At 49.2% G+C, this 11631-nt stretch overlaps 1 protein-coding gene across 1 annotated transcript in view; it reads right to left on the bottom strand.

Annotated features, from left to right (window-relative positions):
* Positions 1-3440: 3440 nt before the first annotated feature.
* LOC149428171 (BLOC-2 complex member HPS5-like) overlaps positions 3441-11631 on the bottom strand; it is a gene marked incomplete at its 5' end in the record, with an annotated part of 20163 nt that continues 11972 nt past the window's right edge. The window contains 4 exons of the mRNA XM_089667632.1: positions 3441-3856; positions 6679-6958; positions 8273-8379; positions 10935-11048. Of these exons, the coding sequence (XP_089523758.1) occupies positions 3796-3856; positions 6679-6958; positions 8273-8379; positions 10935-11048 (562 nt within the window). The remainder of the gene's footprint in view (positions 3857-6678; positions 6959-8272; positions 8380-10934; positions 11049-11631) is intronic.

Raw genomic sequence — 11631 nt, 5'->3', positions numbered from 1 at the left:
ACTGCTGGGCATCTTCTGATGTGGAAGGGAAATGAGCACGATCCGTCTTTCATTTGCTGCATTGTTTCATTGGTTGACCCCTGCATCTACAGTCCTCAGTGGTGCCAGTTTCTTTGTGCTTCTTCAAAAGAGCATGAACAGCACATCTTGGAACCCCAGGCTGCTTTGAAATCTTTGCCCGGTAAAGACCTGACTTGTGACTTAAAACAGTTTTCCACAACCTCACCTTAGTAGCAGAGTTTGGCTGTTCCTCGCCCAGTTTTAAACTTCCTACACAGCTGTTTCTGTTTCAGGTAATGACTGTTTCAACCTCCATATGAAAATGATGATCATTAGCACCTGCTTGATATAATTGGTTAATCATACATCTGAGTCTAATTCAGGCCATACATGGTTCGAATTCCAAACTATTTTTCGTCTGAAAATCAAAAACGTTGTTTGCTCGGTAATCCCATGGTGCCATCAATGATTTCGAAAATCGGCCGACCGAGTCATAAAGTTCACCCCATATAACAGGCGAAACTTCTGTTCCTTCCAGGTCACGGTTCAGCTGCATATTCTTTTCGGAATAATTATCGTACGATTTGACCATCGAGTCAAAAATCAGTAGTTTTTCACGAATTTTCCAACATGCCTGATCACCGAAAAGGGGAGGAACCACGAAAATCGGCCGGTGCCATTGACCCCACTAACAGAGCAAAAATTGGTTGATTATTCTTAGGTCCGATTTTCGGATGAAAAATTGGACAAATTTCATCCCATGTATGGCCGGCCTAACACCCTTGGTCACAACGGGTGTGACTTAGCATGCGATTTGCATGCCCTGCAACTAGAAAATTGCATGCCAAGTCGCACCCTATTGTCCCCAATTGGAGCGGTCATATAGGTGCGGTTCCCACTTGGAAATCAGCAATATGTTTATATTTCGAATTTGTTTTCGAATTTAAGTTAGTTTTCGATCCAAATTTGATTCTATTAGAATTTCGCATGGATTTTTGTTTTGTTATTTTAGATTTGTTTAAATTCGTTACTATTGTAGTTTGGAAATTCGGATACATCCGAATCTACAAAACACAAAAATTTCATCCGAATTTTGATTCGGAAGAAAAACGAACCGCACCTGTCTACTCCAGATGCCTTTTTTGTGTTTTTTTTTGGAAAACAGTTATTGTTGCATGGCTGCACCACACCACACTGTGAGCCAAGCATTTGGCACACGGTTGTGGTGCAGCCCCATTGATCCCAATGGAGCGCGACAGGCGGCGCCACCATCAAACTGTAGCGGAAGTTAAAAATTCTGCTGCCACAGCATGTGTACAGCATTGTCAGGTTGTAATATTATTATATATTATATGTAATAACTTTTTTTTTCTTTACCAGCAAGTGCGAAAGAGCCCTTAAAGTATAACTAAAGGCAAAACATTTTGTTTTAGTTTTGACAGAATGGAGATGGGATAGAACCCAGTTAGTGGCCCAGAATGGAGATGGGATAGAACCCAGTTAGTGGCCCAGAATGGAGATGGGATAGAACCCAGTTAGTGGCCCAGAATGGAGATGGGATAGAACCCAGTTAGTGGCCCAGAATGGAGATGGGCTAGAACCCAGTTAGTGGCCCAGAATGGAGATGGGATAGAACCCAGTTAGTGGCCCAGAATGGAGATGGGATAGAACCCAGTTAGTGGCCCAGAATGGAGATGGGATAGAACTTAGTTAGTGGCCCAGAATGGAGATGGGATAGAACCCAGTTAGTGGCCCAGAATGGAGATGGGATAGAACCCAGTTAGTGGCCCAGAATGGAGATGGGATAGAACCCAGTTAGTGGGATAGAACCCAGTTAGTGGCCCAGAATGGAGATGGGATAGAACCCAGTTAGTGGCCCAGAATGGAGATGGGATAGAACCCAGTTAGTGGCCCAAAATGGAGATGGGATAGAACCCAGTTAGTGGCCCAGAATGGAGATGGGATAGAACCCAGTTAGTGGCCCAGTTCACTGGAATAGGTTACATTCGGGAGTGGTACCGCAACATGGAGTTGAATTTTTACCACGCCCTAATGGTGAAAATAATAAATAAAATATTGATGAGACAGGAAATAAATGGGTTTTATTACATTAATTCTATTTTATTTGCATATGTTTGTGAATAGAGGGGGGGGGGAGAGAGAGAGAGATGGGGGGAGAGAGAGGGGGTGAAAGACAGAGGGAAAGGGGGGGGGGGAGAGGGGAAGAGAGGGGTTGCAGAAGGAGAGGTGGGGGAGAGAGAGAGGTGGGGGAGAGAGAGAGGTGGGGGAGAGAGAGAGGTGGGGGAGAGGGAGAGGTGGGGGAGAGGGGGGGGAGAGGGAGAGGTGGGGGAGAGGGGGAGAGAGAGAGGGGTGGGGGAGAGAGAGGGGGAGAGGGGTTGCAGAAGGATAGGTGGGGGAGAGAGAGAGAGATGTGGGGGGGGGGCTGAGAGGGGAGCAGAAGGAGAGGGTGGGAGAGTGGGGTTGCAGAAGGAGAGGTGGAGGAGAGAGAGAGGTGGGGTAGAAGGAGAGGGGGGGGAGAGGGGTTGCAGAAGGAGAGGTGGGGGAGAGAGGGGGGCAGAAGGAGAGGGGGGGGGCAGAAGGAGAGGGGGGCAGAAGGAGAGGGGGGAGAGAGGGAGGCGAGAGAGGGGGAGGAGAGGGGGGAGAGAGGGAGGCGAGAGAGGGGGAGGAGAGGATGGAGAGAGAGAGAGGGGTAGGGAAAAATATATACACACACTATAAATAAACATTTTTCAAGGTGTATGGCCCTTTAACAAATAGACCATTTATTGCTATTTCCAAAAAGTTTCTTTAATTAAAAAAAAAACAAAAAACAACTCTCTACACATCAAAAATATTTTACCCAAAAAATAAATTCCGATTTTTTGAACAGGACATGACGGCACAACGAACAGACAAGAATGACAGATGTGTGATATGAGGGCCCGTTCACACTAGGAACTACGTGTGAATCACATGCGGTTCTGTGCAGTGCGATGTCAGCCCTCTTCCTTATGAATGAGTAGAACATGCAGTACTTTTTGAAACTCACAGCAACCGCATCCCGTTGTACTTCTGCACCATGTGATCTGGTGCCGGCCGGTGCGGGAAAACGCAATGCATTTGTGACCTGCATTTGGGGTGTTGTTAACTTAAACTGACCCCCAGGGGCATTGCGACTGATTTGCGGCGTGGGAAGCTGCACGGGACCGTGGTTCTCTCGTACTGCATTCTAGTGTGAAGGGGCCCTTAAGCTGTGAATACAGAATATAAGGTTGGTGAAAATAATATCCGAAAGGAGTGTGTGCGTGTTGCTCAAGACAACCAATGAGCTCACAGATCTCACCTTTCCAGCGCATAAAAAAAAAAAAAAAAAAAGGAGTCATTTGATAAGCTGCCAGAGAAATCACCGATATGTCCTTCTCTGTGCGTTTTTGCTGAACGACGCTCGTTGAACCGGCATCCGCATAGCAGGGAATACTGGCTGATCAATGTCTGAAGGGAGAGCTGTTGTCACCAGCAGCAGCAGCCAATCAGATTCTTCATTTTAGCTCTTGACTTTGATAAGCGCCACCAGCGTTCGCCAGACTTGTTCATGTCCGCCTTGGCGCTATACCGGCTGCGGAATGGGAGACGGTCCAGGTTTAGGCACTGAGGTTTGATACTTTGTAACATTCGGCTCCAGAATTCTGAACATATAAATAAGACGTACAAAAGTCATGTGAACAGTCTGCTCCAATAGGAGGCACAGGATGCAGAATCTCTCCGCGTCCACTTATTGTCCACCGCATGGCAGGATCACGCCTGCTGCGACCACAAAAATCGCTCACATCTCTCCAGCATAGATTGAATTAAGGCTCTACAAAAAAAAGAAACATTGTAAAAAAAAAAAGAAATACACAACAAAAAATCATCTGTGTGTTACCAGTAAGCTGAAAACTGATTGGTTGCCGTGAATTACTGTAGTTCAAGTATGTCTAAAGCACAAATTTTTATTTTTTATAGAGTATGTAAAGGTAACAAAAACGTGGTCAAAGTCTATGTCAGGGCAAAATAATAGGATTATCATTTCCCAAATCCTTACCTCTTGACAACTGTTGTAAGCACAATACATAAAAATAGGGCCGGATCTAGGGGGGTGCTGGGGTGGGATGTGCCCCCCAGGTTTTAGATGTGCCTGATGGGGACACCTGATGTAAGGGGGAATGTAAGGGGGCGCTCTGACGGGGGACACCTGATGTAAATGTGAACTCTGATGGGGGAACCCGATGAAAGGGGGCGCTCTGATGGGGGAACCCGATGAAAGGGGGCGCTCTGATGGGGGAACCCGATGAAAGGGGGCGCTCTGATGGGGGAACCCGATGAAAGGGGGCGCTCTGATGGGGGAACCCGATGAAAGGGGGCGCTCTGATGGGGGAACCCGATGAAAGGGGGCGCTCTGATGGGGGAACCCGATGAAAGGGGGCGCTCTGATGGGGGAACCCGATGAAAGGGGGCGCTCTGATGGGGGAACCCGATGAAAGGGGGCGCTCTGATGGGGGAACCCGATGAAAGGGGGCGCTCTGATGGGGGAACCCGATGAAAGGGGGCGCTCTGATGGGGGAACCCGATGAAAGGGGGCGCTCTGATGGGGGAACCCGATGAAAGGGGGCGCTCTGATGGGGGAACCCGATGAAAGGGGGCGCTCTGATGGGGACACCTGATGTAAGGGGGCGCTCTGATGGGGACACCTGATGTAAGGGGGCGCTCTGATGGGGACACCTGATGTAAGGGGGCGCTCTGATGGGGACACCTGATGTAAGGGGGCGCTCTGATGGGGACACCTGATGAAAGGGGGCGCTCTGATGGGGACACCTGATGAAAGGGGGCACTATGATGGGGGAACCTGATGAAAGGGGGCACTATGATGGGGGACACCTGATGAAAGGGGGCACTATGATGGGGGAACCTGATGAAAGGGGGCACTATGATGGGGGAACCTGATGAAAGGGGGCACTATGATGGGGGAACCTGATGAAAGGGGGCACTATGATGGGGGAACCTGATGAAAGGGGGCACTCTGATGATGGGAACACCTGATGAAAGGGGGCACTCTGATGATGGGAACACCTGATGTAAGGGGGTGCACTGATGGGGACCCCTGATGTAAGGGGGTGCACTGATATGGACCCCTGATGTAAGGGGGTGCACTGATGGGGACCCCTGATGTAAGGGGGTGCACTGATGGGGACCCCTGATGTAAGGGAGTGCACTGATGGGGACCCCTGATGTAAGGGGGTGCACTGATGGGGAATACTTGATGTAAGGGTTTTCTGATGGGGACACCTGATGAAAGGGGGTGCACTGATGGGGACCCCTGATGTAAGGGGGCACTATGATGGGGGAACCTGATGAAAGGGGGCACTATGATGGGGGAACCTGATGAAAGGGGGCACTATGATGGGGGAACCTGATGAAAGGGGGCACTATGATGGGGGAACCTGATGAAAGGGGGCACTCTGATGATGGGAACACCTGATGTAAGGGGGTGCACTGATGGGGACCCCTGATGTAAGGGGGTGCACTGATGGGGACCCCTGATGTAAGGGGGTGCACTGATGGGGACCCCTGATGTAAGGGGGTGCACTGATGGGGACCCCTGATGTAAGGGGGCACTCTGATGGGGAATACTTGATGTAAGGGTTTTCTGATGGGGACACCTGATGTAAGGGGGTACACAGTGTTAACATTATACTGCCTGACTTTTTTTTACTGCACCCACACATCAGATAGGCTAGATCCTGCCCTGCATAAAAATAGACAGTAAATCGGACTGTTGATCTGCCAGAAATCCCATGAGCTTCTAACCTCCTGTAATTCTGTAGTTCAGTAGGGTAGAAATAGGGCAAGAATGACAATGCTGCTTGGTATTTCAGTGTAACAGATGCAGTGAGGTCAGCTTGTAAGAGGAGCCTAGTCATTGGCTACAATTAGTGCCAAGAGCACAAGTTGCTACCCCGCTCCTCTCCTGCTAGAACAATGCCCCTCCTGCTGAGGCCAAACCCTCTGCCATATCTATCTATCTATAAAATCTTCTAACTGCTTGCAGTTAGCTTGTAGGCATGTGCAGTTAGCTAGTTTTCCACTAGGTGGCTCTGTGCTAGAACCAGAATAGTGTCTGCTTACAGCAGTGTCATCAGGCGTTAGGCCCCCTTTAGTTAGAGCCCTCCTGCAGTGATGTCATAGGTGAGGCAGCACCCACATATCAGCCAGGTTGGGAGGAGCACTAGTTCACCTGGGGCATGGGGACTAAACACCCCACACTAGCACGGCAAGCCAAGCAGTCCTTGAGTGAGGCAGTTTCCCTGGAGGGTCCTGGGAGAGGTGTACCTAAGGAGGAGGTGACTTCAAAGAGTCCAGTCCTGTGAGTACTGACTCTGGGTGGAGGGAAAGACTGTTGGAGGGAGAGGCAGGTAAAAGTGCTATATGTGCTTTCACATGTAACTACTGCGGACCCGCCACTAAATATGACTGCGTTTTCACCCTCTTTCTTTCTTTTGTTTTCCCAAAATAAGAAGAGCTAAATCTTTATAAAACATTGCTCAGCCCCCTTTAAAATCAGGACAATAGGATAATACGTTCATAGAAAGGAAGGAGCCCTATCCCCAGGGCCACTATCTAACTCTTATTATTTTTTGTTACCTTTGTCTCTTCTCCGCCACCTTCATGACCTCGCAGATCTGGGAATACCTCTCAGACACATTCTCCATCAGGCCCCATTCCTCTAAATACGGCAAAGCTCGATCGGGGCCTATCACTTTGGCCAATAGAAGTGCCACATTTTCCACAGTGATGCAGTTTGTCCAATCGGAATGCCCGTTAGTGAGGGAGTCCCCATTTGTAACGCCCTGACGGTGGGCGCCGCAGGTCTGCGCTAAGTGCAGGATACCTTTCCACTCATCCATCTTCTCTGGTAACAGACCTGAGGAATGGAACAGGAGGTCATGAATAGAAAACAGACTGTTCATAGAAAACTAGGAAAGTCATATATTAACCCCTCGCCCTCCAGAGGATTTATCCCCCCCTTCCTGACCAGGCCATTTTTTGCTATACGGCGCTGCGTTACTTTAACGGACAGTTGCGCGGTCATGCAACGCTGCACCCAAATTAAATTTATGTTATTTTCCCACAAATAGAGCTTTCTTTCGGTGGTATTTGATCACCTGTGCAGTTTTAATTTTTTTGCTATAAAAAAAAAAGAAAAGATTAACAATTTTGAGAAAAAAAACAATATTTTTGACTTTTTTTTTTTAAACGTCTAGTTAAAAAAAATTAAAAAAAAAATCAAATTTCGTCATAACATTGGTTCCAGTATTTGCAGCCCCTCCATTCTGATACATCCGATTCACTGCCTGGGCCCCTCTGCTGGCCTTGGCCCCGGACAGGAGGACTGGTGGTACCCCCTTATCCACGGCCTTGGCAGTGTGCCTTTGAACTTGCTAGAAAATGTGACTACTCCAGGAAGAGTCAATTCCCCAGCATAGCACCCAGGGTCGTCCTGTGCCCAGGGCAAAGATTCATATTTGTGCCCCTCCTTCCCCACTGTTATTACATGCCATAGAATGTGTGTACCGCCCCACATCTATTCTTTGCCCCCTTGCTCCACTCCGCCTTGGGCAGCTGCCCCTCCCTCCCAACCCAATTGCAGGTCATAGCCCCTCCTCTTCTGGGAGTGTTCGATTACTGTCTGTGCTGGCCCAGCTCTTCCACCCCTCCTCCCACCTGTTTTTATATAGCAGTCAGAGCAGGGGCGGACTGACAACTCATGGGGCCCCCGGGCAATAGGAGATCATGGAGCCCTTGTCTCCTCGCCCACACTCAAACCACACCCAAAAAAGCCTATGAAAGGTACCAGGGACATCTCATGGGGCCCCCTACTGACCCCGGGCCCTCGGGCAGTGCCCGAGTTCCCCAATGGTCAGTCCGCCCCTGGGTCAGAGGAGGAGTGAGGCAGAATACTACAGAGTGTCACTTGGGGGGTGCCGTGGAGGTCCCAGAAAGTCAAAGTTCCCGGAAGTGCCAGTTGCCCAGCAGATTTCAGCAGATGGTTCCTAGTGATCAGAGCCAAGTTCAGCAGGTTTGCAGGTATCGACTCATTTGAAGAAAAAAAAAAAAAAATGCAATATGTGACGGGGTCGCTTTATAGTATTCTGTATAAATGACGGGGCCACGACCGCACTTCTGTCCCTGTGTGTAGTCCCTCCATCCCAAAGGAATCAGACATTTATCTACTGACCGGTATTCTCATCCATCAGACTCATGTCATCCAGATACACCATGCTGGTCAGGGCTTCCAACCGTCTGTCCAGCTGCAAGCACAGTGCGATGTATCCCTGCCAATACCTATAGGAAGAAATATTGAGATTGCAGAACGCCGAATATCCTTCAATCAGAAAACGCAGAAGGCAGCAATGCAAGATCATTAACCCTTTCAGGACCAGAGGTCACCAAAGCTTACATGGTCAGGCTCAGTATGTGTCAGCTAAACAAGGCAACTGATTTGCCTACCAAAACAACATTTCTTATTGATTGCTTAAGGTCACAAAAAGCTAAAAAATAAAATAAAAATGTATATGTGTATATATATATATATATATATATATATAATAAATTATTATTATTAATAAAAATACTTATATATATATATATATATATACACACTATAAGTACTGTATGTATCCTGTGCATTTTATTACATTTTTTCTGTTAACCACACTAGCTGGGCAACGCAGTTGTGGGTCAGAACAGAACCAGGTGCTCCATACACTGGGTCCCATGGGGGATTCACGCACATTTTAACAATTATATTCAAGGCTTTTATTTCAGTGGGAATGTAGCACCTCCAGCACTGAGTGTATGTAATGGCAAGGGGTGCTCGGATATCCTGCAGAATCTATTGATGCTGGCTGCTGGGGGACCTATTGTCACTGGGGTGGGGGGGGGGCCTATTGCTGCTGGGGAGTGACAACTACTGTTAAGGGAGGAGTCTATTGTTGCTGGGGAGGGATCTACTGTTGAGGTAGTGATCTGTTGTTGCTAGGGGAGATCTACTGTTGAGGGCAGTGTCTATTGCTGCTGGGTAATGACAACTATTGTTGAAGGAAGAGTCTATTGTTGCTGGGGGGATCTACTGTTGAGGTAGTGATCTGTTGCTGCTGTGGGGATCTACTGTTCAGGGCAGTGTCTACTGCTGCTGGGGAGAGACAACTACTGTTAAGGGAGGGGTCTATTGTTTCTGGGGGATCTATTGTTGAAGTAGGGATCTATTGTTGCTAGGGGGATCTACTGTTGAGGGTGGTGTCTATTGCTGCTGGGGAGGCACAACTACTGGTAAGGGAGGGGTCTATTGTTGCTGGGGGATCTACAGTCGAGGTAGGAATCTATTGTTGCTAGGGGGATCTACTGTTGAGGGTGGTGTTAATTGCTGCTGGGGAGGGACAAATACTGTTGAGGGAGAGGTCTATTGTTGCTGGGGGGATCTTCTGTTGAGGTAGGGATCTATTGTTGCTGGGGGATATTCTTTTGAGGTAGGGATCTATTGTTGCTAGGGGATCTTCTGTTGAGGGCAGTGTATATTGCTGCTGGGGAGGGACAACTACAGTTGAGGGAGGGGTCTATTGCTGCTGTGGGGATCTACAGTCGAGGAAGGGGTCTGTTGTTGCTAGGGGGATCTACTGTTGAGGGCAGTGTCTATTACTGCTGGGGAGGGACAACTACTTTTGAGGGAGGGGGTCTATTTTTGCTGGGGGATCTACTGTTGAGGGAGGGGGATCTACTGTTGAGGGCAGTGTCTATTACTGCTGTGGAGGTCTATTGTTGCTGGGGGGATCTTCTGTTGAGGTAGGGCTCTATTGTTGCTAGGGGATCTTCTGTTGAGGTAGGGATCTATTGTTGCTGGGGGATTCTCTAAAAGGGACAGTACTGGGAGGTGGCCAGGGGGAGGTGGCCAGGGGGTGGAACCAAGGGACCTACTCAAAGGTGGGCAGGGGGGTGAAGGGAAGGGGGGAGTACCTGCACCTATTGTCTGAGAAACAAAGCCCTTATTATATTGATACTTCTTACTTACCTAGCTGCAAAGCAAACTTTATTTTCCAGATTTGTTCCATGCAGGGGAGTATTAACCACAAGGCAAACAAGGCACTTGCCTAGGGAGGCATTTTTCAGGGGGGCAGCACTTCCCCCCCCCAGAATTCCCGGGTTAGGGAGCAAGCACTGAGCACGTCAGAGGTAGACTGCATGTCCCATGATTCCTCGCTGCCCCGTAACACATATCGAATCCCACGAGCACCTGAACATGGCACCAAGTGGCACGTTACATGCACATCAGGGTGGCTACACTGGGGCAGGGGGGATACATTGCACTGCAGGGCAGCCTTTCTCAACCTTTCTACCCCAGAGGAACCCCTAAAATAATTTACAGGTCTCAGGGAACCCTTACAAAAAACTCGCTCATTGAGGGTCAATAGGAAAAATGTCCCTAACTTTGCTGGCCAATAGGAGGATTGCAGCGCTTACAGGCAGCTAAATAGATCGTTAATGTCATCCTCTACCAGCATGTCTTTGGAGTGTGGGAGGAAACCGGAGTACCCGGAAGAATCCCACGCAGGCACAGGGAGAACATGCAAACTCCAGGCAGGTGGGGGCCGTGGATGGGATTCGAACCAACGATCCTAGTACTGCCAGGCAGAAGTGCTAACCACTTAGCCACTTCCAAGATATAATACCACTTTCATCTTTTGCAGCCTAACAATACAAGCAGTTGTTGACAATCATTTGCAACGCGATGACGTCACCATTTTTGACAAGGAGTCCAACCTGCTCAGTAGCATGAGGTCACAGTCACCTGTGTGGTTTAGTCTCAAAGTAAACAAGGAATGTACCCGTCTAGATGTCCTTACCCAGCTGTCCTGCAGATACTCAGCATTCTCTCTTTGGTTACAAAGTCAGACGGAAGTTCGATTAGAAGAGACATGAGATGTCCATAGCCCCAGGTGAACAAGTGTGAGCGGGGTCTGCGGGGAACGGAGATGTACAATTAGTTCATAGATTCCTTTTTCTGAAATAGCAAAGAAGATCTCAAAGTACTGCTGAGCAACACCTTTTAAGAAGAACTCCAGAATACATAACTTTACATAGTTACTAGAGATGTGCACAAATTTGTGTTAAAGTGTTACTAAACCCATGACCCCGCGTCCACTGTATCCGCTCTCCCCGGACCCCGCGTCCACTGTATCCGCTCTCCCCGGACCCCGCGTCCACTGTATCCGCTCTCCCCGGACCCCGCGTCCACTGTATCCGCTCTCCCCGGACCCCGCGTCTACTGTATCCGCTCTCCCCGGACCCCGCGTTTACTGTATCCGCTCTCCCCGGACCCCGCGTTTACTGTATCCGCTCTCCCCGGACCCCGCGTTTACTGTACCCGCTCTCCCCGGACCCCGCGTTTACTGTACCCGCTCTCCCCGGACCCCGCGTTTACTGTACCCGCTCTCCCCGGACCCCGCGTTCACTGTACCCGCTCTCCCCGGACCCCGCGTTCACTGTACCCGCTCTCCCCGGACCCCGCGTTCACTGTACCCGCTCTCCCCGGACCCCGCG

The sequence above is a fragment of the Staurois parvus genome, unplaced genomic scaffold (genome assembly GCF_062004578.1).
Source record: "Staurois parvus isolate SC_StPar_1 unplaced genomic scaffold, SC_StPar_1.0 ptg003442l, whole genome shotgun sequence".
Lineage (NCBI taxonomy): Eukaryota > Metazoa > Chordata > Amphibia > Anura > Ranidae > Staurois > Staurois parvus.
This window is presented reverse-complemented; position numbering and strand designations above follow the sequence as displayed.